Source organism: Opisthorchis viverrini (genome assembly GCF_000715545.1).
Source record: "Opisthorchis viverrini unplaced genomic scaffold opera_v5_11, whole genome shotgun sequence".
NCBI lineage: Eukaryota > Metazoa > Platyhelminthes > Trematoda > Opisthorchiida > Opisthorchiidae > Opisthorchis > Opisthorchis viverrini.
In genome coordinates, this window is record NW_008751667.1 from 1116013 (window position 1) to 1143245 (window position 27233).

The window sequence follows — 27233 nt, forward strand, 5'->3', positions numbered from 1 at the left end:
ATATATATATATATATAGTCGTTAATTTCGTTTTAGTATTTAATTGCGATCATGTCCACCATACGCTCCAAATGGTTGTCCAACCCAGTGCTTTCTTTTTGAGTTGCCGCTCAGCTGTAGTTTCGTAGTCGCGCTGCTGTCAAATGAAGTGTAGAGCAAAATCTTTCCTGCTTGAAGTGCCCATATCTGAGTCCTTTCTAACTGGTGAACCTCTGGGAAATTGCACATGCTGAGCGCTGACTGCTGCTGGATTCAGTCCATGTTGAGCGCTTTCGTTTCAAGGTTTTGTCCTTCCATATTGTCCCTTGTAAGCAATGACCATATAAAACATTCGCAAACATCGAATCACAATTTTTTGCGCTCAGTAAATATCGACTCGTCTAGAAGCAATCTGAACAATCGTACACATGGTCGAACAACACGGTTCTCACCATCGGTTTTATGTTGTTTTAGGTGTCCTGCTGTCCTATGACCTCCAGTAGAGGCCTGACAAGAGTGGGCTCAGTAATCCAGGTCGGAACAATCGACTACAGGAGATGGATCGGTGCCGTAAGGCTCCCCAACTGAAAGCACACCGTCCTAAAGAACCTTTAGCAAAAGTAAACAACCCAATATATGTCCAACTCGGAGGGATTGTGCAAAATCTTCCATGAGTGTGTACTTTTCTGAGAAATTACGTCTTCTTAAAAAGTGAGATCAAAGTAGCCGAGTTTCAAAATACAGCCACCAGACTGATTAGATCTGGTAGAAAACAGACTTCCGCTGTTACTTGGTAGTGGCCTAGTCCTCAGGTCGAAGGCTTCAAACTCTTGGCCAAATGGCTAAGTGAACAATCCCCACACCTATTGATAGATACGCTGGCTGGCCTCTGGGCGTCCGAGTACATTTGTTTGTTATTAAAACATATTTTCCAAAGAGAGTGCTGTTTTCCATGCCCAAACCAGAGTGGCGTCAACAGAGAGGTGGTCAACCCTTGACCTGGCAGAGGAGTATGAAGGAGATCACGAAGCGCTTGGGTGCTGTCGGTGCTACTCGTCTTCCAGGATGGGGACCGCGTGATCCTCACTGTGCCTGGTTGGAGACACTACAAGATATGGCTGCCAACCGATGTCAGTGGCGCCCTTGTTGTCAGTTTCTATCCAGGTTGCCTGGGTGAATGTCTGGAGGTATAGGCACCTCGGAATGATTGTGGTAAGCTAGCACAAAGTCCCTTCCCCATCCACCTTTATTCTTTTCTTTACAAGAAGGCTTTCAAATAAATCATGGTTGTGTGGCAGTGAGGCATCGGTCTCGAACACTGATGTCGTGCTGTCGATGATGATGATGACGACGATAGAAACATGTTTGCTTTTCCAGGGAACCAAAGTGTCTGCATTAACATTCGAAATTCCTCTGATACATTCCCCTTCTCTGGTAAAATCATTTTCCGTTTAATCCACATACACCCCGAGCACATGACATGCACACTGCGGAAGCAGAGACATATTGTGTCTCCCACCAGCTGGAAATCGATGGCGTGTAGTTATGGGGTGATGAGTTCCTTACGTTGAAAAAATAAGTTCACCCGGACCGCCAGTTATTAACCTACTGTTTGGAAGATAGAAAGGTCATTTCGTTCAACAAACCACAGCACAAATAACCTGCTACCCACCTTTCACTCAGTTCCCGTACAACCAGCTCAGCATCCAGTCGTGTGAAGCACATTTCAGCGGTTCTATCTGATTCTGAAGGGGATATGAGGGATGAAAGATCTGTGGCCAGGAAATGATTGAGCATATCATTGGAGGGGGGTTGAGCGGTGCTTTTCAACTCGTTCAGTTTGCCTTTTGGACGGCCTCGCCGTCTCTTCTTTGCTCCTCGTTTCTTCACTTTCCCTCCAACAAGTGACTTCTCGGGGACAAGTGGTTTCGGAGACCAGGAATCTTCGAAATGCTCTGAAGGACCTGATGAATCGATGCATTCGGCCAGGAGAGGCGGATCAGATTTGGGCGATAGCTTCGTTTGGGCCTGGAGCGGGAGTGGTCTCAGTAAATATAGTTGAAGCTGTGTTATTTGAGGCTTGGTCTGGTGTGTTCCCGAATTACCGGTCGATGAGTCGTCTTCGGAAAGTCCAGACGGCTGCGAAGAGGAGGACCCTTCAGGTTGACCTCCGTCATCAAAGGACGTTTCGTCGACAAACATAACCGAATCGGTGGGAACTTTGAGCATCGCGGAGGCCCAGCAATGGCAAATCTAATTGGTAAAAAGGAACAAAAGAGGAAAGATTTCACCAAAAGACGTGTGAAAGGCATGAAATAAGCGTTCAATGAGTGACAGGATTACCACCAGTGTAAGGTATCCCATCGGTTCCTTACCCGAGGCATCAAACTGTCACCAGTGCCGGAAACTGGGCAGAAACTGGCGCGAAGTTGTCAAGATTGGCCAGAAATCAAACCAAATAACACATTGTTTTGAACGGTGCTGTTGAGGCATTTAAAGATTTAGGTCACTATCCCGGTGAGGAACAAACGAATCCATGCCTAAAACAGGTGCAAGCAGATCAACAGACTAAAATCAACGACTTCGGACGACATATATACTACTTAAATGCCTCGGGTCAAAGTACCTCAATTCCCATGTGGGAGGTAAGCACCTGCTAGGCGAAAAAGCAAGTTGGTATAATCGACCTCCTCCAAACATTAACATGGCCTTGATGATGAGGGCATAAATCAATACGGAGACACTGAAAGTGACTGCCGCAACGCACCCGCAAAAACCGCAGTTTGATACCTCAATCTTAGTCAGGTGACCAGACCTCACGAAAACGTACCGCTTTCGGCCTCGCTAGTGCTCTTCGAACACCGCCAAAAGTAGCGTGAACAGTGAAAAACTCAAGGGATAAACACATGCCATTGTAACCTAATTGCCCTTGTTTACTGTCCTACGAAGGCTGATCAACTGCCCAGTTCTGGCTAACGCAGCAAGCATCAATTTCGATGCTACTACCGTAGGCACGAGGAGAATCAGCAAAAACAAATGATTGTAGCTACTGTTATGGGAATATTTGTGAATTTCTAACTGAAATTTCGTTCTGTAAGTGCTACCAATCTGGGTTGCCCTTATTGAGAGTCAGTAGTGAGCCTCTCAAGGAACTCAGAGGAGTTTTGAACTTGTGACCTTCCCGGTTAGGAGTTTGAATAGTTAATCGTTTGGCCCCGAGCGGCCGATCAATAACATTAATTAACACTTACACAGCATTTCCAATAAAAACGAAGCAGTGTAGATTGGCTTCACCAACAGAACGAAAACTGTAGTTGCTATCCACATGGTTACTATGGGTTATTACGTTCTTACCAAGCTTGTATCCTCGTCATGCTGTCCCGCTGATAGCCATTCTGTTGGGTTAAACGTATCCGATGCAGAGGCTGAAGGCCTACAAATAGTTTTGGCTCTACAACCATGATTCTGCCTTCGTTTTCCTCGTCGTCCATTTGAACGCTCCTCGGACCGCTTGACACTCGTTCCGTTTTCGAACTCAAGCATCAAAGACATGAGCGGATCAGCGGGACTATAGCGTCGTTTGATGAGCCGAACGAAACCCGACAAACAGGCTGTATCTTGATCCTGGGGAGCATAAGGCACGGAAGGTAAGGGATTTTCCGGATCGGATAGGGGCTCCACAAACGTCTTTCTTTTTGACGAACTCGCACACTTCTTTGTGACCACGTTCCTGGAGGTCAGTGGTTGAACCAGATGGCGTAGAAGTCCACCGACAAGTGGGACCTGGACAGAGAACAGAAACCCTAAAACAGTATATCCGATACGTGGAAGCGGTACAGATTACATCACCAAGAGATGTGTCAAACTGTGACCCGAACGAAACAAGTTGAGAGGTCACTTCCGATTGGTAAAGATCCGCTAGTCTTGTAAGCAGCAGTACGAGATAAATCTGCGTTCACTGCTGCACGAGTCCTCAAAACAACGAATTCGGCAACCCGAGTGAATCCCGTCTCATTAACAGAGATGGACGTAGTCTGGAGAGAACAATATCAGAAGTAGACTGTGCGGGTATTTTTATCCGTTAACACAACAACTAATTAGTCGTTTGGACCATAAATCTGAGTTGTGAGGTCGAAGCGCAATACGACTGCAGGGACTCTACCTCCTGATGGGAACGAGTAACTGTCAGCACCTTGTATTGGTCCCACTAATTCAGACGTGTACGCACACTTAAGATTTTGACCGAGAGTTTTCAGAAATCCACGGGTCTCGTTTTCGACTAGGGGATCCGAAGATCTAAGGGAGTGGACGGAGTGTGGAAGCAAGCTTTTGTGTTTTACATGGACACTATACATCCGTAGTATAGTCCCGAACCTTTCAGTTGCGGCAATATGCTTCTGTCAATGAATAAGGACAGTGCATATTCCGATGAGTCCCTTAAGGTCAACGAACCGTATCTTATCCACGATGGATTTAAACTGTCAGGAGTATTTTAAAACCCAAACAAGGCCATTCGATGGAAGATAATCTTAACGATATACAATTACAATACAATTACTATATATATCCGTCCAGTATATATATATATATATATATACTGGACGGATATATATAGTAATTGTATTCGGCTGGGTCACGTGAAGCTGACAAGTGATCTTCCGACCAAGAGAGACTCAGTGTCCGCATAAAACGATTCTTTATGCCAGGCTTCTGCGTTAGAAACTACCTGAGTTCTTATAAATTCTAGATTGCACTGAATAGATCTGTCTAGAAGCAGTTAAGACGTCAAACATGGTTTCAAGTAGAACATAAGTTTGACGGAAGCCCGGGGACTGCGCCTACCTGATGAGCCCGAACAAGGGCGAAACCGGTCGTGGGCTGTGGATGGATTTTCTGCAACCTTATGTTCCAGTCATCAGTTCAGAATGCAAGACTCACCTGGAACCCAGCTGAATCTCTCGGTTTTAGTGTTTCCAGGAAACTGAATGTGCTGCACCAGGCTGCCTCGTGTTTGAGTCACTACGAAAAACCAAATTAGTTTGCAACTGAGTGTATATTCTCTAATTTCGTGAAGTTTGGTTTCAAGTAGAACATAAAGCTGACGGAAATCCGGGGACTGCGCCTACCTGATGAGCCTTAAAAAGGGCGATACCGGTCGTGGGCTGTCGATGGATTTTCAGCAACCTTGTGAGTAGTACGTTACAAAGATATACACGTCAAACATGTGTCCAGTACCATAAAAGTTGTGCAAAAAAGTACTATTCACATCGTTGTCTCTCATACCACACGGACAGTATCGCCTCACACACGCACTTTGATGATTGCCTCTTCTTTTGACCAAGCAAGTGTATCCGCAGGTTCACACTGAGCAATTTTTTATTGCTCCATTATTCAGGCAGCGAACAAGCTTCTGTTGAAATTTGTATGTAGTGACCCGTCCACCTCTGTTTGTGGTAGGTACACACGACGACGTTTGTTCGTGCCAGCAACACGTCAAGAAAGAACAGCTGTTTTTGTGTTTGAAGATGAGTAAATCTGTGAGCACCGAGCCCGCGGTTACAAAACTGTCCATTGAACGGGGCTTGGACGCTCATTGAACAAAAACCATTCAGTTCCTTCGGTTCTACCGCGAGTAAAACAGTTGGTACTATGAAAACTTTGACCATGTCACATATACATTCGCATCTATTAAAAGAATGTTCGTAAAAACTATTCAATTCCCAGAGAGAGCATAGATTTCGCGAAATACACACATTTGCGCAGCAGTTTGGTTTCCACTGGAGACCTAACTGGATCCCAACTGAATGGCTCGTTTCCGATATATTTCAAATGAATGTATTTCGTGAATCTCGTATAAATCGTTCAAGTAGAACATAATGATGACGGAAACTCGGGGACTGTGCCTACCTTATCAGCCCCGAGAACGGCGAAACCGGTTGTGGACTTGAGAACGGCGAAATCGGTTGTGGACTGTCGAAACATTGCCAGCAACCTTATGAGTAGCGTATTACGTCTACACATATATCGCGATACCACCAATTTCGTACCAAATGAAACATGAGGCGGCCTGATGCAGCACTTTCAGTTTCTCGAAAACACCATACACGAGAGAATCAGGTGGGTTCTAGGCGAGTCTCTGAAAAAAATGTTTGCAAATGAGTGTATTTCGCTGATTTCATGCAATTTTTGTTCAGAGTGAACATAAGGTTGGAGAAAACTCGGCGACTGGGCTTACTTGATGAGCCCGAACAAGGGTGAAACCGGTTGAGGAGCGGTCGAAGAGTTTTCAGCAACCTTGTGAGTAGTTTCATTCAAAAAAGTTCCTTAAAATATTCACATCTTTTACAATATGGGAATGTTGGAACTTTCAAGTATGTCACATATATATCGGACATTCTGTAAAAGGAAGATGCTCGTAAAAAGTGGCTTGATGTCTAAATATAAAATACGCTTGTTCGAGTCATCTATATCTATCTATATTGTGCCGTGTGCTTTGTATTTGGCCAAGTTACCTCACGTTTTCAACTGATCCAGAGTTATCAGCACGTTTGTCAAGAGCTGGAGTCACTAAAAATCGATTCCAACTTGCTTTTGTGTTCCTGTCATGCCCAAATTACCATACAGTATCTTTTGTCTGATGTCGTAACACCGATGTCGGGGTTTCTTTCCTACGCGCCTCCTCCCGATGACGTCTGGAAACTAGGTCGTTGCTTTCCGGTTTAGACGATCAATTTCGATAGAAAATGTATGTACACAAGATCAGATTTGAGCCTGTCAGCTGGCTCACCCGAACTCGCTGTCCAATCAACCGCTTGAGAGAACCTATGCTCGGGCTAAGTTTCTATAGAAAGTCAATCGCGGTGCCCATTATCCGCACAATGATCTCAGCTGCAAAACACTTACAAGTGGAGTTAAACTTTCTACGCCAAAATGTTGTATTTTGTTGCGTATGTGCTCAGACCAAAAACCGTCCTGATCTGCGTTCATATTTTTGCAGCTCACCAAATTTCACTGTTCACTGAAGCAACCATGCCTCTGGCTGAAAAGTCCCCCAGGATGGTGTCCCAGCGTCGCTATGACCCCGATATGCCTAAAAGGGGCTTAAAAGTTTGGACTGCTACTCTCAACTCAATTTCCCAATTGCTTTAGTCCATCAAGGACACGTCATAACTTCCGAAAATTCAATTCCATTGTGCGAATACCGAGCGTTATCAATCGCTGTTCAAATGCCTATGACAAAGATTGCCGCAAAAACTTTTAACCGTATTTTAATCGACAATCTGTGTGTTTGGGGAAAATAGAGCACATTTTTTCGGGCTCAGTGACTGACCAGTTTTTGTAAGGAAGCTGACAGACCTTCAAAGCAAACTATACACGAGACAAAACATAGTCGAGTAACTAGTGACCACTGCTCGCGTCCGGTAGCCCCCTAGCAAAGACAATGTTTTGCCAGGGAACGTGGTAAATTCATGACGTTCTGATTTGCCTCTACAAAGGGGGTGGCTTTAATCCCACCACCAAGCTCTGGTTGATTGAAATAGTCAGCAAGTACTTTTAACACTGCCCAAGTGATGGTTGGAGAAACTACGCGCATACCATCCACTTCAGAAAAGGATCCTGTGGTAGCCGCTTCGGTGTGTCAGAGAGTTTGCACGTGTGTGTGTCCGTTCGTCGTTCCACCATCGATCTGACGCGTGACTTGAGTGGCTGATTGGATGCGTGTCCGATTGGTTGGCTCGCGTGAGCGCTGTGGGTGGACCGGATATGTGACTCAGTTGCTTTGCTCACCTGCCACGAAAGCGGACCAGTTTGGCCGCGTGTGCTCAATACACCCGTGTCCGTACTTACGTGTTCTTCTGGCTTACTGCGAATTACAACAGATTCAAAATCTTTACTCTCCATAGCTAGCTTCACTGATCAATTTAGTTGAACCTGGGGACACGTCTTGCTAAGTAACTCCAAAATACGTCAATAACAACCCAAAGGGGATAACAACTAAACATCGACTGACGAACGACCAGCGCGTTTGGTCCCTCGACAGCATGTGAAGCACATGAAGTTGCTAACCCCACCCCTCGGAAAGACTCACCCAACTTCCGCCAACGGCCTCGATCAGTGCCGGAGTGGCATACACAATTCGCTTCTCTGCTGGGTTCACCACAAGGCCATAGAGAGAACGGCTTTTTAGACTCAATGTTGCCGGGGAATCCGCTCCGAGATCTGTGTATTAAAAAAATTGGAGCGTGACAACGAATATCGGAGGGGAATCAATGGGGATAGAGCCACACGCTTTTGGTTTGAGACATCTTGCAAAGGTTTGTGGAAATCTAAGAAATATTTCAGAATGAGCTTTGAGAGTAATCAGTAGCTTGGAAAACTTCGAAGAAATATGTAAAACTAGACATTGCGAATGAAAATCAATGCAAATATCTTGATAGCCTATACCAACGTGAAGCGTCATCAAAGAGGTTGGGGTAATCCTTTAGTAGTTATGTGAATACACTATGGTGGGCTGATAACCGTTCCCGGATGTGCTTGTCACTAGGAGCTACATCCATGAATCTCAGCGCACAACAGCTATAGCAGAGACGAGTGAGGCCAAATGAACACCCCGTACCCATTGCAAAGTGGAGAGGAAAAGGAAGGAAAACATGCCCATAGTTGTCGAGTCGAAGAGAGGCAACCATACATTTGAGGTCTACAATATGACGTTGTTCCGGCGGTCCAGAACAACACTCTGGCGAACACAATCTGGGCGCTGGCGTGTTTGTTTGTCCTTTACCGCGGTTGTCAGAAAAAGCCGCCTGCAGTATTACTATAGACTGGGCACTCCGGAAGACGTTCAATGGTCAGGCAGAAACGATTGAGAAGAGTCCAGCTCCACATAGTGTTGTGTCTTACTGAGCGGTAGTGCAATTCTGTATCGGTCCCGGGGCTTCCTGCTCCGCCCAATATGACATATCAGAAGGCACGGTAGCTCTGCCCAGGCCTTTATGGAGACAAAGGAAAATTATTACAACTGTATTTATAGGCTAATCACAGTGTTCCACAAGGTCGTGCTAGAATCTTTGTGAGGGAGTGAGAAGCGTCGAGTCAAGGATGCTCGATCCGGATTGGTTGGCATTCTGACCAATCAGGGCATGCCTTCGCTTGGTCCGTGTCCTGCACGTGACACATCCGTCCAAATGATGTGATGTTCGATTATTAGGGACAGGCTGGCCTCCGGACACATAATGCCTTCATCGTTAGCCAAAGGTTATTGAACCCCACACTGGAGATCCTTTAGTACTGCATGTGCCATTTGGCCGAAAACTTCTCACTGAAGAGAAGACCTATACAAAAGCCTCGTAGACTCCTATTTTGAGAGTTTAGGAGTGTTATATCTTGAGGAATCCCGCTAGACGCTTTATGAAAGCCGACAGAAGGTCTAGTGCATTTCAGTTGTGGAAGCCGTCCAGACATATAACCACAAAACAACCCTAAGGAAGCACGAGAGCTAAACTACTGCCAGGCTTCCCACATAGTTTGGAGACCAGGGTGGGGTTCGAGCATGAGACCTCCTAGAAGGCGACTGGCAACTTGACCAATTTGCTACCTCCAACATTTCAGTGCAGTGTTTTGTCTGTCGATGTTTGAATGTTACAGTTGGAATTAAAATGAACGAACGATCAAAGGATTGGCGGATTGAAATTCCCACGGAAATTTACGGAATAAAGTGCACTTCCCTTGGATTAAGGTGGTTCAATCATGTGTAGTGCCTAAGACCTTATCCAGCATTTGATCATCCCAATTTCACGGTTCTTCCATGCTGACAGGGCGCGGTAAGGCACGGTCATGGATATCCTTCACACACTGCTGAGCGTCGATAAGAGGAAAACACGAGTACTGTTCACAACTACTATCAACTATCCGGAATAATCGAGTTAGGGCGGCAGAAGTATTAGTCGTACGATGATGATTCGGATGAAATTTCACCAAATGAGTGAAAATGATGTCATTTGTTGTCAGGACGTGCCCAGACAGGAAAAAAAGCACATGTGCAGAAAGTGACGCACCTCCAAGGTCACCATCGGTACGGCACGTCCGGAAAGTAGGTGAGTTGGCGACTCCAACCAAACAGGGCTTAGCAACATACGACCAGCGTAGTGGGCCTGAGAGTGTTCACGACCGGAACGCAGCCATTGACTGTACGGAACGAACAAGTGAACGACCATATTTGGTCATTTAGTCATCCTATATATTACGCAGACGCTCTGTATGTTTTGTTCTGACAATTCAGCCGTGTCCCCAGTTTCTCTGTCTTTCCCTATCGCGTAGTCGGGCAGGCTCAGTGCAGACATAGCCCATAGACGGCCACCCAAGATATAACATTTGCTAATGTGACATTAGCCCTCATTGGTTAACAGATCTGGGCGAGCATCATTTATGGTGGAGGTCAAATTAGACTTGCTCCAAACCGTTTAGGCAAGGTAAACTTTGCAGCGAATGACCATACTTACGAGGATTGATGTGATTGAGGAAAAATAAAGTATGTCCAGCTATCCGGATGAGATCGGACTTTTCCAAATTCACGGCAGACGACCTGATTGACGACTGATCAACACCGAGTGGGGCGAGCTCACACAAATCGGTCGAAATGCAGTCTTCCAACTCGCCGGTGAATAGTTCGGAAAGGAGGTTGTCCACACTGTTCATTTGCAGACCATGAAGTCCGAGGACTTCAGCTGAAATCGGTAGGGCATTTTGAAGTAGGATCAAGGTTTGGCTTTCACGATTGCGACGAATCTGGGCGGCCAGGCGGGATTTTTCTTTCCGCTGCTCGGCTCGGTAGGCCTTCATATCTGGACGGTTGGAGTATCCTTTACGGAAGGCCTCACACTGCGGTAACGGCCTCCGCACGCGTGAGAGTGAGTTGGAGTGAAATACGGGATTGCTGGTATGCAAGCCATTCAAGGGCGTCCCTTTACAAACGCTTCCACCGGAGTATGCTGAAACTGAAACGCATGGTAAAAGCAATCCTTAAACAAGGGAACCTGGCACCACAACTGGTCCAAGATGGAGTAATTAAATCCTGAGCTCCCCTACGCAACAGACTGACGAAGGCGAGTATCCGCTAATCCCCAATCCGTCAAGTATGCCCTCCTGGATTAGACTCACTGTTCAACACAGCTTTGGTGAGGCTAAGCAAAAGGCACTCCTGTCGATATAATTAGACAAGGAAAATAATCACAAATCTTTGAAACAAAAATTAAACCGTCCTACGATCAAAATCACAACGTTCATCTCTTGGACATGCAACTATGGCTAAAAGTGCTAAATAACATAAGTATCCGACGATGAACACAGTCTGCTTGTGAACGAGGCCAAATTGCTGAAAACACTTAGAGGACCTATTCATTTAGGGGTTTCATTGAACCCTTCCCCAATATACTAGGAAAATGTTCCCTCCAAATCAATAATTTTGTTTGCATAATTCGAACAACGGTCGTTTAACTAGTTGGTCAATTGCGCAAAATCCAACCATTATCTTAGCTACTTACAAGTAGCTAAGAATTGTTGCACGGGAAGCTGGACTTTGAACGAAGGAAGCTACAGACGTCATGCACTACTTATAAGGTCGCTGAAAATTGTTCGACAGCCCACGACCGGTTTCGCCCTTCCATTTCGGGATCATCAGGTAGACACAGTCCCCGGGTTTACATCAACCCCATGTTCTACTTGAACCCAAAGGGTCTCCATTAAGCTTATGTTCTACTTGAACCCGAATTGCACGAAATTAGCGGAATACACTCATTTGCACATCAATTTTGCTTTGCGAGGGACTCACCTGGGGCTCAGTTGAATCTCTCTCACATTCTTCGATTTTCATTTCTTCGTATTTTATCCGACCAGTCCCAAATCCATCGTATAAGGCCATGTATGCGAGAGCGTGAACACCAATTACTTATGATTTGGTTCGGTCGTGGGCTGTCGAAGAATTTCCAGCAACCTTATCTTAATATTTTATCCGATCAGTCTCAAATTGATCGTATTACGCCAAATACCCGAGAGCGTGAACACCAATTACTTTTGATTTGGTTCGGTCATGGGCTAAGAATTTTCAGCAACCTTATGAGTAGTGTATTGCGTCTATACACGTATCGCGATATCTTGAATATCATACCAACTGAAACATGGAGCGGCCTGGTGCAGCACATTCAGTTGCTCGAAAACATCATAAACAAGAAATTCAGCTGGGTTCCAGGTGAGTCTCTTGCAAAACCAAATTTGTATCCCCGCCTGGTTGATTTCCCCACACTTGGTTCCCTTATGTGTTGTCCGGCTGCAGCTGTTCGTCTTTTTTTCCGGGCAGATGACGACCTACTGGTGCACACTTCGTGTTTCACCTGCTTGGTCTGTGCAGCTGTTTGACCGTGTACTGACTGACAAGGTAACCAACCTCCAGATGGAGTTGTCATCTTCAAACTAATCTTAGCTTCACTGCCAAGCACATCCATATGTTGCAAAAAGTACGTAGACTTGAAAAACATGCAGCCCAGTGGAGGCGACGGGATGATGGAATGTATATGACAAAACACAAGGTTACAGAAACAACACCTCCCCCAGTCGGACTAAAGCTGGTCCCGTGTGCTGTCTTGAGTAAATATTTGACATTACCAACATATATCATTGTTTTGGAGTTTTAAAACGGAACAAGGACAAATGTTTCATGCATGCTGAAGGATTTGGTTATCGGTGTGATTGGTGTTCACCTCACATGTGAAGGATTGAATCTGCTGCCTTTTGCAGGAAGAAAGCCCAAGGAATAAACGACAGGTGCAGTGAATGGTGAAAACACGGATGAACACGGGAAGATATTTTTCCCAAGCGCCGAAATTTTTCAGTCATGTGCAGAACCTGCCACTGATAGGGTTCGAAATGTTTACTGTGAAACAGCATTGGATTCAGCCAACTGCAATCTAGATCCCGATGCTTCCTATACCGTGACCATTACTCTATGAATTCTCAATAGTTCCCCACAGTTGCGCACTTTTGCAAATTGATATTGGGCAGAAAGTTAATTACGTCATATTGACTAACCTCTGAAATACGGAAGAATGACATCATACACCGCTCATTGGATGAACATGCGTCTTAAGCCACGGTCTCCCCCACCCGGGCCGATGGAACGAATTTGTTTTTACCTCGATTTAGCCTTGCTTTGATCTTTCTAGACTAACAACAATAAATGCACATTGCGTACACTTCAATCAGAATTGGTAGTTGAGCACTTATTTGATTGGCTGCAGTAAACAGCCCCTCTCAAATTGTAGTATCACCCTTAAGACTGTTTTTTTTCTTTCGATTCCATCCATAAGAACACTAGCCGTGATCGAGTACAGCAGGCAAGATCATGCTGACGCTCATTTTGAACACTACCCGGGCGGGTTTTGTTCTACTACCCTAGATTGCAGACTATCTAGGCATACCCAATAATTTCTTTGGCGTATACGGAAGCCACCGTGGTCATCTGCATTCCAGAAACGCAACCAGTTCACCTGGGTGGCTTTCAGCACAAGTGGGTCCCCAGACTGCTGGTGTGAAAGGCACGGGACAACAAATTACTCGCACGTCAATCCCTACTGGTCTGCTTAGCAGGCCAGTTTTGGTTGATCGCCTAATCCCCCTGGATGGAGACTCTGGGACTTAACTCACCAATGGTTAATGACACTGGCAGAAATGGCCCGATCGCGCTGTCAGTGGAACTCATGCATCAAAGCTATCACATTCAATGCCACCGCCGCCAAGTTTTGGCTGTATGCCCTACACTATCCCACTTTTCTGTGATGGAACTGCAGCAGCTGGAACCAAGGTGTCTATGGCACGCGATTTATAGCTAATAAATTGATTTGATTGATTGATGCCAGGAAATCCATACCATCAGGTAAGGAATGCGACGGCGCACGCAGATCTCTCGAACGCCGAATATTGAGGAGCCTAACTAAAGACCGAGAGCTCTGATGGACATGGAAAGCTCGGCAGATGGAGAAGACTTTTGCTACCAATTGTTTGACTTTTGCTATACTAATTGATACAATCGAGTGTCCCTACGAAACCACCGGCCAGTAAGACGAAAAGTAAAAAAAGGCGGTTCATCAACTCACTCGCATAAAACCCGACTGGAAAGACGGACTTAACGGTCCGAAGAATAGCTTAGCTGACCTTCTGCAACACATCCACTAGATGTTGTGCATACGGGCGAATGGAATGTAAACATTAATCGCCCTTCGGAGGGAATAAAGTATGAAGTATCCGTACTAAAACGTGGGAAGCGACTAGGAACGGACAGTCCGTATTTAGCCCTCCTTAAAGAAGGTAGAGAATCCCTGGTGACCCATCTTACAAAACTCACTGTGCAATATGAAGTGGAGAGAAAGTGCCCGCAGAAGGCAGTACATCAACAGCTATTCCTGTCTTCAAAAAGGGTACGCAGACGCCGTGTGAACAGCACCGTGGTATCAGCCTGGTAGCTGTGGCATCGAAGGTGCTCTCTGGTCTTAACCTTCGACGGTTGACTGGACACAAAGATAGACAGATCGGTAAAACCAAGCTGAGTTCAGCCCTACAAAAGGATGCATCGATCACACTTACACCCTCTGACAGATTCTGGAACAGCGACACTGCTTCTAGCAACAAACGTTGGTGGTCTTTCTTGGCTTAAGATAACCGTTTGGTCCTTTGGACCGTCAGGAACTACAGCAGCGTCTGTGTGACAAATTCTTGGGCCTTTCTAAGGTGATGTACGCTAACTATGGCGGACGTGTGAAAGTCTATGAGAAGCTTCTGTCTGAGTTCACTGCATTAATTGGTAATAGGCAAGGCTATCCCTTTCACCTTTCCTCTTCGTCATTGATACGATTATGGAAGACTCACTACCTGCCTCTAATGCTTGTGGGGTCGAAATGCTCCCAGAGCATTCACTCACAGATATCCAGTATGCGAACAAAATAGCTCTTCTTAAATCTGACGCCAAAGTAAATGATCTAACTATTTCTGCCTCGTGGTTTGGCACGCGATTTACACCTGCAAAGTGCAGCCGCAAGAATGGGTGGGCTCGAACCCCAACCTCATGCTTGCGAATGAGCCGCCTGAGGTAGTAGACAAGTTTGTCTACCCGGGCAGCTCCATCAGTCCCAGTTGTCTAGCCAAAGACGATATTTTCATCCGGATTGGGAAGGCCGGAACAATTGTCGTGAACTTACATCACATATGGCGTAGGCTTGACATCAGCTTGTCCGTCGAGGGTCGAGTTTGCAGTACTGTGGTGCACTCTATATTATTATACGGGTCAGAAACCTGGTCGCTGCGCCCGAGGACGTCAAAAGGCTTTCGGTGTTTTGACCATCGATATCTTCGCAGCATTGCCCGACTTTGGTGGGAACACTGGATCAGTATGTCGAATGGTAACTGGAAGAAATAACTCGCCCACGATAGATGAACTGACCACACTCCGTAGCTTTTGATGGCCTGGTCACGTACTCCGTATGCCAGTTGACCGACCTTCCCCCAACAGCCCATTTCTCACAGCCACGTGAAGGGTGAAAACGAGCCAGGGAAGGTCAAACAATGACTTACCAGCTAAGTTTGAAAGCCATTACCAGCAAACTCGGCTGTGCTGGTCATTGCCACGTCCCTAGCTGGGGGCCTCGAGACAGAACACACCAATGGTTGGAGCCATCGTCTGACATGGCCTAGTCGCGCTGTCAATGGCGCGCATGAATCCAAGTGGTTGCCCTCAATGCATAGCTCCCCTCCCTAGTTCCCCAATGAAAAGTCCACTGAGACGCCTGCAGTTACGCAACATCTACATCACTACCTATGTGTAGCCAACTTATCGTACGTCTCCAAACCATCGGCGAACGAAACTGTGGCAGCCAGAGCTACTGTGGGTCAAGTGCGTGGATTTTACAGCCGAAAATGGTGCGAAAAGTTAGCCGTGAGATACCTGTCAGGCGATTATTTCGTACATAGTTGATGGACACCTAGCCACTCCTGGTGGAGGGGTTGAATTTAGCAGAATAGCCGCTGGCTACCTATAAATTCAACGTTACATTGTGTTAAGATTACCATGAAATAACCACGACGGTTTTTTTCGCGGTTAGTTCAGGTTTAATAAGCCATGACTCGCCGTAGGATATGTCTATGCGACCAAGAAACATCGCTACAATGTTTTCATATAGGAAACTACTGACAAGGTTGCTGAAAACTCTTCAACAGCCCACGACCGGTTTCGCCCTTCCAATTCGGGCTCATCAGGTAGGCGCAGTCGCCGAGNCAGGTAGGCGCAGTCCCCGAGTTTCCGTCAACCTCATGTTCCAACATGAGGCGGCCTGTGTGCAGCACGTTCAGTTGTGGAATATCCCAAGCGAGAAATTCAATTGATTCTCTCGTGAAAACCAAGTGGATTTGCAAATGGGTGTGGCCGTACAATATGCTTGGTCCTTGGGTTTAGCGACGTAAATGATCACGAAATAGTCGCGTTTGCTGGTTATTAGTTTGGATGGTAGACAACCCTGTCATCCAGGTGGATACCATCAGTCATAGCCGAAGCATACTCACTGGGTTCGCCACTGGATGTCCCATGATTGTGTCGTCCGGTTGTCATTTCTCATCATCTTTACTTCGTATACATTGTGATATATATTTCACTGAATATTACCACGTTCTCGTATCATACTGTACAATACTGTTGTGGTTTCTTTCGAAGCGTTAAGTGACTTTAGATGACCATTGTTTTGCGAAACACAGCTGAATGATGACCAGCACTCGCTATTCACATATGTGTGCGTGTGTCTTTTATGGATTATCAAGGGTCATTGGACGACTGCTGTAGGTATCAGCTGAACCTGCTTGAGGTGAAATTTGTGGACCATCATCTGGACAGTTCCACAGTTCCTCTGTTCATTTTCGCGGCTTGGTCCCTCGAAGGTTTACAGCGGATACAGGGACTTAGGCAGATGTGTGTGATTTGGTGCAAACCGCATGTAGCACCGTCTGGGCGCGGGGTTTCATCGGCTTCTTTGAGTGCGATAGGCCCAGCAGGTGACTCTGCAATTACAACGTAACCATGAAACGGTGGTTATTTTAATTACTCGTGCCAATTAGATTATCTTTAGGATCACCCTAGTGTGGAACAATACACATATGCAAAGACACCAGGAGGGCTTCGCCGAGTTGAATTCTATGCAACAAAGGTGATCGTGTCCAGGAGACTTTGTACGTTCTCTCTTTATCACATTACTCATGTATCAAAAGTGAACATGCAGCGGGAAGAATTCCCATGGGAACCACTAATGAGACCGTAAGAAAGAATAGAAAGACAGTGACAGTAAACCCAAATAGAACATTTGCATCTGCTGTTCACAACAGAGAAGTGGAAACTCGTTTTTTGAAGTGTTCTGACAGAAGTCGGGCGGAGACGATCGATGGAGCCAATCTACAGTGGATTTTTTCCATCGTTTCTCATTGGCCGGTTGTTTTGTATGGTGTTTTGTGAACAAATCTCACGTATCGCCGTCGCCAACTGCGATCAAATCTAAACATCGTGCGCGAAATTCTGGGCTCCAGTGGTGATTCCTAGACACCCTGCATTAAATAGTTTTGAATGCTCCGCGTCGTACTTGAAAGCCAAACCAGATGATGTACGTGTCGCGTTCACTGCTTCACACACTTTGATTGTCAATCACTCAGAGTAAATTGTATATTGGTTTTCGTTGGGAGTTACGTACAGTGGTTGCGACGACCCCAACTGAAACCAGGAACCCGAATGTCCGATTAGAGGGTTTGTCTGATTCTGTGGATATCTGCAAGGTTTCCGAGGAATCGCTTGCACAGAGTCACTGGTGAGAACATTTTGGATAACTACCCACAAAACCCGGTCAAACTATATCAAATCTGACATCAAACGTCTGAGCTGTCAAATGTCTACGGTCCACGTGGCCATCAACCAGCGCTGATAACCAATCATGATTGTCTACAATTCGAAGCGTTCCTAAGGTTACTTAATACGGGGACAAAGAGCAGGGAAAGCTGTGCTGAAAGGCCAGTAAACGCTTCTGTAATGGTGTGTACGCTGGTGTATCGATCAGCCACCGATTCTACTGTCGTGTCATCCGAAGGCTGTGTAAGCAACAGCTGAATGTGAGCGGCAATAACGAAGCCAAGCAACGTCCCTCATAGTCAACCCTTATGATGGGTATAGTCCATGTATCTGTGATTTCAGGAACCCGTTAATTCAGGGTTCGAACCCCTGCGAGTGTGGTGTTCCTAGGCTCAAGCAACTGCAAACTGTCTACCTAAATATGGCCAGATGGAACTCGTCTGAAAGACAACTATCCCTTAAACGCGTCTTGGTAGGTACCTGAACAGAACAGGTTGGTTGGTTTACAACGCCCAACTTTGTCTGCAACTCATGTCTCTTCGATAACGAATATTGATCCTGCTGGTAATCGCGTTTTTGTAGTTCCTGTCACCTAAGTGTCATGAACAATTAACAAAAGCAAGCACATTCAGTTGCCTGAGAACATCACAAACAGCTGGGTTCCAGGTGAGTCTCTCGAAAAACCAAATTAGTTTGCAAATGAGTGTATATTCGCTAATTTCGTGCAATTTTGTTTCAAGTAAAACATACGGTTGACGGAAACCCGGGGACTGGGCCTACCTGATGAGCCCTAAAAAGGGCGAAACCGGTCGTGGGCTGTCGACGGATTTTCAGCAACCTTGTGAGTAGCACATTACAAAAAAAGCAAAACTTGTTCTCAAGTTGACGGAACATGACGGAATTTGGGTATGACTTTAAAAGTCACATGTGAACAAGTTTGATTCAGAGTCAACTGCTACAGCAAGAAGCGTTCCACAGTATCTACTCTTCTCGAACAACCCGTCAACGGTCACCGTAAAGGAGTTTTACCTGATCTAGAGAAATTCATCATAAAATGCTATCGCCATGAGTACGATACATGAGCAACATGACATAGCCCACCTGTTCGTTTCTGTCCGACCTCAAAATTGCAATGCAGTCGACGGTTTTTGAGCAATGGCAATGTGCCGTTCGGGGATAATGGAGTGTGCCATCGAGACTGGGTTCGGCACTGTGAGGTGGGTAATGTAGAGCAAGGGCGCGTAAAACGTTCCCCTCTGTGAATCATACGAACAGACCTCGAAATCTCAGCTCCGGTGTCCGACCTGCACAAGAACGATAAATAAGAATTCCAAATCGAACAGAGACAAAAGGAACAGGTGATTGGACGTTATGCACAAATACAAACAATCCCAACAATGAAAGCACTCGAAGCCGCAAAATTCGAGTTTAGCAACAACGGAAAGACCATCAGCACAACGTTTGACAATTGTGTCAGAACGCTTTCGGTGTCCAATAAACCGGGCCTTTATCGTTTCACGGTTCAAAACAGCTGATTGGTTCACCGAACATCCACTATGTTGCGCACAACTTCAACAGATTTCACGTCACAACCGCCACGGATGATCTTCATAGTCCAACCCGTTGCGTAAACTTGGCCCATTCCGATTTCTTTCCAACCTTTCAAGTCTCCAAATCCTACCGCTGAATGTGTGACATACAAACCGAGGAATTTCAACGAACTCCTTTTCGAGACAATGCTGAATGAAGCTTGTGCCTCTCAGCCCATCAGAAGCACATTTATGTGGTGTTTCGGGGATACATGACTTGTCAACTTGCGGCCCTGTTTCGAACCCGGTATGTGAAACAAGCGAGTTGACAGTGCAGCAGACTGATGGGTGGCCTGAAACCGACCACTGGAGAACCAAAATGGCAACCAGCCTCTCAGTAAAAACACGGTGAAATGACCAGAAAGCACTATCGAAATTTCTGGACAGTATCGCAAGCTTCTAGCACAACCCAGTATTTTCGAACCACTCTCATCGAGTAATTGATTCGTTGCTTTTAAGTTCATTTTCTGACTCGGCCCAGCTACCTGCTTACAAGAAAATCACTACACCACGCCTATTAGGAAGGCGAGAGGTCCTGTTAACCTGTTAACCTTGACTTCAGGGAAAAATAAACGTGTGCTGTCACATGATCACCGGTTTGGACGGGTGAACGTCAATCAACGTCTGACGCATTGTTTCACTATCGCTATCATCACATCTGCTTAAGAAAAGTTGGTTGCAAAAACGGGATTCCATCCGGTTTTGGCCATGAGCCAAGCGGAAAAGTAGAGTGACACTGTGGCATTTGTGAATGCCAACTGAGAAGCCAAAGGTATGCCAATTTGGTTTCGCAAGAGACTCACCTGGAACCCAGCTGTCTCGTTTATTAAAAAACGAGAGATTCAGTTGGATTCCAGGTGAGTCTTTCGAAAAACCAAATTAGTTTGCAAATTAGTGTGTTCCGCTGATTTCGTGCAATTTGGGTTCAAGAAGAACATAAATTTGACGAAACCGGTCGTGGAGTTCCTATGAACCTTATGAGTAACGTATTACGTCCAAAAGAATACCGTTGTGACAAAAGACCGAAAAGTAATTCCACTGTTCAGTGCTTGGAGTGCTCGTCGAGATGTCAGCTGGAGTCAAGATAAGCTCTGGTTCGTCTCGGAGACACAACGTTCTGACCACAGCCACTGAAGTGCATTTTAATCACTTCACGGGTGTTACAACAGAATCATATAACGGTAGCTTGAAGCCGGCGAGCACACTGCGGATAGCCTTGTCTCTACCTAAAGGGAAACCAGGCACAGTGACAAGGGCCAACGTCGTATACTAGACAGAATGCAAAGATTGGGGCAGACCATAAGGAAGCTTTCTAGCAAGCTTCTGTCGAAAGACACAACCGTGTGGGAAGATCGGGAGGGGAAAGTGTTCGACTGGAACAACGTCCACATACTAATCCAAGCGCAAACAAAGAATAAAGATGAATCGATGGAACCGTGGTACTCGACTGGTGGTGGAGAAAAGTAGTCCACGACCTCGAGGCTTGAAACGGCACGAGGAACCAGGGGAAGGCCGATCCGAATTCAGATTACCAACCAAACTTACTGGAACACACATTTAAACAACAAATGAAAAAAACACGATTGAAAAAAAGAACGAGGAAGTCCTGAACCGATCAAATCCGAGATCTCCCTGCACAAGAACATCAACTATAGCAAACAAAAAAAAACACAAACAGCAAAGTGAACTCGAGAAAGCCAGACGCGGCAGAAATTCATGAGAAAGGTCACTCTCACGAGAGGCCACACACGAGTTGATGGTCACTCTTTGAGGGGAATGCCATATTCACGGATCTCTCAAGCATAACAGTGGCTTCTGATGGACAGACGCATAAAATGCACATTGTGTTGTAATGTGAGTGCCAATCGGTTACGCCTGAATTCGGCCTGCCAGACTAAGCTATGAGGAGAAGACAGAAGACCAAGAACACGGCTGCACTATCCATCAAACATACTGAGCTAGTGCGTAACTATATATGGGTTGATTGGCCAAATATGGTCACTCGCTTGTTTGTTGTTGTCCAGTGAATGGCGACGTTCGACCCTTTTCACATCCGCTCCGCTGGTCGCACGTCGATTTGGCTGGCGTGTTTTGTACGCTTCACTGACGCACCTGCCATCCGAATCGTGTGGTGACCGATGATGATGACCTTTGAGACTCTGCACGTTCCGGTCTAAACGCGTTCCAGCGCATTGATATTATAGCACATTCTCAAGCAGAAACAGCTTACGGTTGGATTCGTGGTTAGTTGGAACCTATGGGGAAGTACCGAGCTCTCCATCACCTTTGTGTACAAAGCTACTATCTCAGACAAGTCAACACGTTACTGGTGAGCTCATGCTTGCAGTCTGTCAGGCCGAGATGCACTTATCTATAAAAATTGCATCACGTGACGCAAACAAGACACAACCTGTTAAGATGCGATGAAGGCACGTCCACAGTCCTTGAATAGGTAGCGTCCCGGGATTTTCATCGATCTCATTTCAAATTTGAACGCGAAATCGAACACACCAGGATTTATTAACTTATCTAATTAAGGTGAGACCCAAATGAATCTATCAACTAAAACGGAACGTGGTTACCAGGTAATCCGTAAAAGTGTTTTTGACAGCGTTTTACGGGGCGATAAGCGCCCTAACAGGTAGCTGATCAACGTGAACTCTATGATAACGGATCCTAAGGGAAATTGTCAATACCAATTACTTTTCTGCACAACTCGTTTGCTCTGTCCGAAAATTACTTGGTCGTTATCGCAGGAAACTTACTGTTGCTATCAATTAGGGGTGTGTGATAGACACTGCCAGCTATTAACGGTTCGCGCTTGCCACTTGACTTTCCCGTTACCGACCCATTAGCTAAAAATTGATGAAGGGTAGGTAGGGTGTTTGAGCAAACTGCTTGGCCAAGTAAGGCTCCAGGAAATGTTGTTGAATGACACTCAGGAGCGTTTGGAATCCCATCTAACGGATTCAGAAATTCGTCACAGAAAGGTTAAAACAAGTAACAATACTGCACAGATGATTCACAACAATAAGTAGATACCTGCCGATAGAGTTCGATTTGGTGAGCCACTAGTTTACGGGATGCAGATTAGGAGTAGTATGTCCATAGCATGGGGATTCATCACCAAGTTTTCTGGGGAAATGCATCGAGAAGTCTAATGGGGTAAATTCGGCAGCACTGGTTGGTACTCGACGGGATTTTTTGCAGCAGTTTTCTAAGATCCCATGATACCTATGACCGATAACTATAGGCGAACTATGACCGTTTATAGTTTTCTCGCCTTGATGTAGCGATCACTGTTAGGTAAAAAGGTGGGATATTAAGACAAGACAGAATGCGAGACAAGCTAAGTGAGCTCTCCTTAGTTTAAGTCAGTCCCAGATAGATGACATTTGTTGAATAGGTGGATAGCTCCTTCGCCTCAGAAATCGATTTTTTTACCGAATCCGAATCTTTGGATTTTTCGGTCATGGCTGTGCTAGAATGATGCTCTTCTCCTCGGCTTTTTAGGGCCACGAAACTATTCGTGACTTGACTGACCTCAGTCATAACGGCAGCCGGACAGTGTTCTGTTCTATTGGCATCCTGTCCTCAAGTTCGGCTAAACTCGTTACTTGGTCGGCTCAGGTCTTGGACAATAGTGATTTGTGAATGTCTTCTAAGCGAAGCAGCCAGCTTTTGCAAACATAAGTAGGAACTGAATGGATCGCCGTTTTGTATCCATGAGCTTTTGTAGAAAAGTTGCTTTTAGTTCTCCTTGGTTGCCCCATTGATGCGAAGATCAACCTCTACTTCAACTGACTCATTCAATAGGAGGTACTGGTTCTCCAAACTTCGGAATATCGCAAATCTCCATCGGGGAACTCTCCTAACAGATGGACTGATACTGGTTTAACCATCCCACATTAGACAGACGCTGTCCCGATTCCCGTTTGATGAATTTGCCCTGCGTCCCTTTCAGGGTCACGTGACGGAAACTGCCTTTTCCTGAACAGCGTGTGGCAGCACGCTGCGATAAAATCTTTCATCAAGGCAGACCAAGTAACGAATTTAAGGACAGGATGCCATCGGAACAGAACACTGTCCGGCTACAGTCATGACTGGGGTCAGTCAAGTCACGAATGGTTTCGTGACCCTAAAAAGCCGAGGAGAAGAGCATCATTCTAGCACAGCCATGACCGAAAAATCCAAAGATTCGGATTCGGTGAAAAAAAAAAAAATCGAATTCTGAGGCGAAGGAGATATCCACACATTCAGCAAATGTCATCTATTCGGAACTGACTTAAACTAAGGAGAGCTCACTTTGCTTGTCTCGCATTCTGTCTTGTCTTAATATCCCACCTTTTTACCTAACAACGATCGCTACATCAAGGCTCTGTTCCTCATCACTCTCAGTTGGCCAACCCTTCACCTGACTGCAACGCCGTCCTCATTGATTTCCGTGCCAACCTCCCTCCGTCTACTGCGATGCGATAAAACTATAAACGGCAGAGAGAATCCTATGCTGATGGCAAAAGAGATCAACACGCCATTCAGAAATGCAGGGGTCCCAACTGCCATATCATTTTCATCAGATTTCGGTCGACCGTATTTGTTCTTTGGTGACTTTGATTTGGTAAGATAAAACCTGTCATTTCCGCACTGTTATCCCGGACTGAAATAGGCATGGGCCCCCGGGAACTGCTGTTGCAGCAGCCCAGTCACCCACATACTTGACTGTTCGGCTCACAGTAGCTCACTGGATCACGAGACTTGTCCTTTTTTCATACTCACAAATCACGTCACATCAAGGTGACTCATCAGACGTCGACTGTCTGCACCGTCTAGTGAATGTAGCAACAACTCAGTACTGACACCCACGTACACGCAAACGGACCTACACATAGGGAAACCGAACACAGTCAGCACACACAGACTCGCGCGCGCGCAGGGAGCAGGAAGTCAACTGCTGTCCACAAGTCCACGGACAATTATGGAACACGTGTAGCAGCCCTACTGCGGAGAAAACACGTTCCTGCCGTCCGGACTTTCACTAAGGAACTCCCACATAAGATAAGTTCCCCCCTTTTGACTTGCTCCACATTTTATATTGCCTTTATTTTATACATGCTGCAAATCGCTTCCGTAAACTACTGACAACCACAGTGAAGACTTTTATTAGTGCATACTTCTTCTGATTTGTATAATGGACATCATCAGCAACAGTGCACTAACACTTTCACAGATCTGTTATAGATTGCGGCGAAGGGATATCAATATGTTCTGCCTTGCCGAGCATCTCTGCATGTCTGTCAGGTCTAGCTGAGAAAGAATTACCACATGCCCCTCACAAACTGGCATTTCTTCCGAAATAAGTAAACGAGTATGTCCCCACCGAGACAGTTCTCATCCCAGGTTACATTTACAAAACGACAACAGAGTAAAAGAGCTGTGTCCCTTGAAGAGAAGACCTTATGGGACCGACCAAAGGTAGTCTTTTCTTCAAGATTGTATATTTCATGATAGAGTTTCTATTGATTTCAGCTTCGTTTGACCCACTACAAGCGAACTCGTTGGATAGCTGTTTTCTCCAGAGGCGCCGTTACAATACCAAACCAAACTGTCTACTTATGAGTAGACTTTACTCCGTTGCTCGTTACAGTAAAACCAGACTAACGCACAAACTCGTGATGCGTTGAGATGTGATTTGCACACGGTGCTTGACGCTGGTAGGCAACTCAAATGGCTGAGATGATCTTCAAGCACATTTGGGTGACTTTGCTAGAGAAAACAACGTACAAGCGCACAGAATCTGTGTACATGATCTTTCCGATGTTGCATTCGAACGATAACAGTATGACAGTGCTCCTGACCATCACAAGAAACCCAGTTGAAACTGGTTCTTGGTAAACTACACGAGATGCAGTGCAATAATGTACAAAGGAAACGGAGTATCTCCACTCATGACATGCAGGAGTGGCCAGTATACTAAGTGAGGCCAACTGTTTACCGATTACTGGGTTTCCGGAACGAGAGAATCGCACAAAATCAGGACGCCGGTAACACGAGAATAGGCGGTGGCACTTCAGTGGCATTGTCACTTATCTCACGGCAAGTAATTTCGATACACAGACCCCTGGACTTTCTAAAGGCACCCGTTGATGTGCTTTGCGAGGCTAGCACGCAAGTCGCCAAATGGCCGAGCATGTGTAAACAAACATAAACAAAGGTCATTGAATCGGCTCCACCGGTAAAAAAAGCACGCGATCAATAGGACTACAGAGCGCTTGGTTCGTCTGATATCAGCGCACGTGTGACTTCGCGGGCTTGTGTGCTCGTGCACATGTTTGTTTTTCTAACACCTGGTAAAAAGTACTTGGTAGTACAACTTCTCTGAAAGGTCCCGAATCGGGTGACTGGTGGTTGGTCGGATTTACATGGAGTGTCAGGTTCTATAATCAGGATGTGCTCGTACATGCTGTGATTCGATATTCAAGTATGACTAGTAATATGTCCAACAGTATCTCAGAAGAATCGTTGGTCCTGTTAATTGTGGCTTGGGATCATCGTCCGTTGTGGTTGCATGCCTCGTCGCATGACTCTTGTCCCCTCAGCGGTCGGATGTTATCACGGGTAGCTCGGAGTAAATTCGCTTAAATTGTAGGGATATAATCGTACTCTGAGAAAGGCCTTGAAAAGAACGTAGTCCCTGATCAATGCGATCAATCTAGAGATCAATAGCCCTGATTGTCAAATGAAAACCAGAAATGCTCTGAGATCAGTTGCCAAATCCGACTTGCCAAAGACAACCTTTGGGCATCCCAAACCCAACCAGATACCAAAAATCAATACCTTCTCAATAATGTGTTAGTAAATAAGAGGTTAGTGGAATTTTTGTCTCCATCGCTGTCGCCTGAACAGCACCTCTCCTGTCTCGACACGATCATTCGATCATTCTGCTCGTCCGTGCAGGGATCTGAAACGCGGACAACTAACAAGCCAAGTGAGTGTGTCTCCACTGGCACACACTGGACGTGTCCATGGTGAATGTGTTCGCCCGACGGATGAACCGATAACTCAGTAACTGTCTTGGTTGCGTCGGTCACCTGTCAGAATGGCACGGTCCGGTGGCGCCACGGACATACAGAAAATGTCGTGTGATTACTTGTCAGTGGTTCCGGACACTGTGGAGAATTTGTTTTAGGATCACTCCCGTCTGCTCTATTCCGATGAGATTAAATGACGGCGGGACTCGCTACAAGTGCTTACCTGATTTGGTATGTCAATGCAAGACGAGGGTGCAACATTTAACCACGCAATTCATAGAAAAATGAATCGGCGCGCCGGGACAATAATGCAATGTGGTCAGACCCCGAAAGGCCTAGCCATTAGTGTTCATCAAGCGGGTAGGGAGGAATAAATCAATGGCACTACTGCTGGCGATCTCAATTTGTAAACTACAAAACCAGATATCTGCAAAGGTCTTGCAAGTTTTGAACTTGGGCCTAAATAGTTATCGATTTATTCAGACACAACCAGATATCTGCAAAGGTTTTGCAAGTTTTGAACTTGGGCCTAAATGGTTAGCGATTTATTCAGACAGTCTGACGTGTGGTGAGTAGTCAGATCCACTTGACGTTGCCTACCAGTGTCCGGTCAAATTTTAAGCTCATAGATGGGTTATTCTTAGGCTCTTAGTGAGGACTGATGACTGTTCAGTGGCGAGGAGTAACTTTCAGATTCTGCGAATAACTCAACAGCTA

The 27233-nt window shown here is 45.8% G+C and overlaps 2 protein-coding genes across 2 annotated transcripts in view; one reads left to right on the plus strand and one right to left on the minus strand.

Moving 5' to 3' along the window:
* T265_01047 (hypothetical protein) overlaps positions 1-23967 on the plus strand; it is a gene marked incomplete at both ends in the record, with an annotated part of 38460 nt that extends 14493 nt beyond the window's left edge. The window contains one exon of the mRNA XM_009164990.1: positions 23887-23967. Coding sequence (XP_009163254.1) covers positions 23887-23967 — 81 coding nt within the window. The remainder of the gene's footprint in view (positions 1-23886) is intronic.
* The window catches only part of T265_01046 (hypothetical protein), a gene marked incomplete at both ends in the record, with an annotated part of 57253 nt that overhangs the window by 12218 nt on the left and 17802 nt on the right, over positions 1-27233 (minus strand). The window contains 6 exons of the mRNA XM_009164989.1: positions 1652-2232; positions 3334-3762; positions 8069-8199; positions 10035-10130; positions 10479-10973; positions 19001-19203. Of these exons, the coding sequence (XP_009163253.1) occupies positions 1652-2232; positions 3334-3762; positions 8069-8199; positions 10035-10130; positions 10479-10973; positions 19001-19203 (1935 nt within the window). The remainder of the gene's footprint in view (positions 1-1651; positions 2233-3333; positions 3763-8068; positions 8200-10034; positions 10131-10478; positions 10974-19000; positions 19204-27233) is intronic.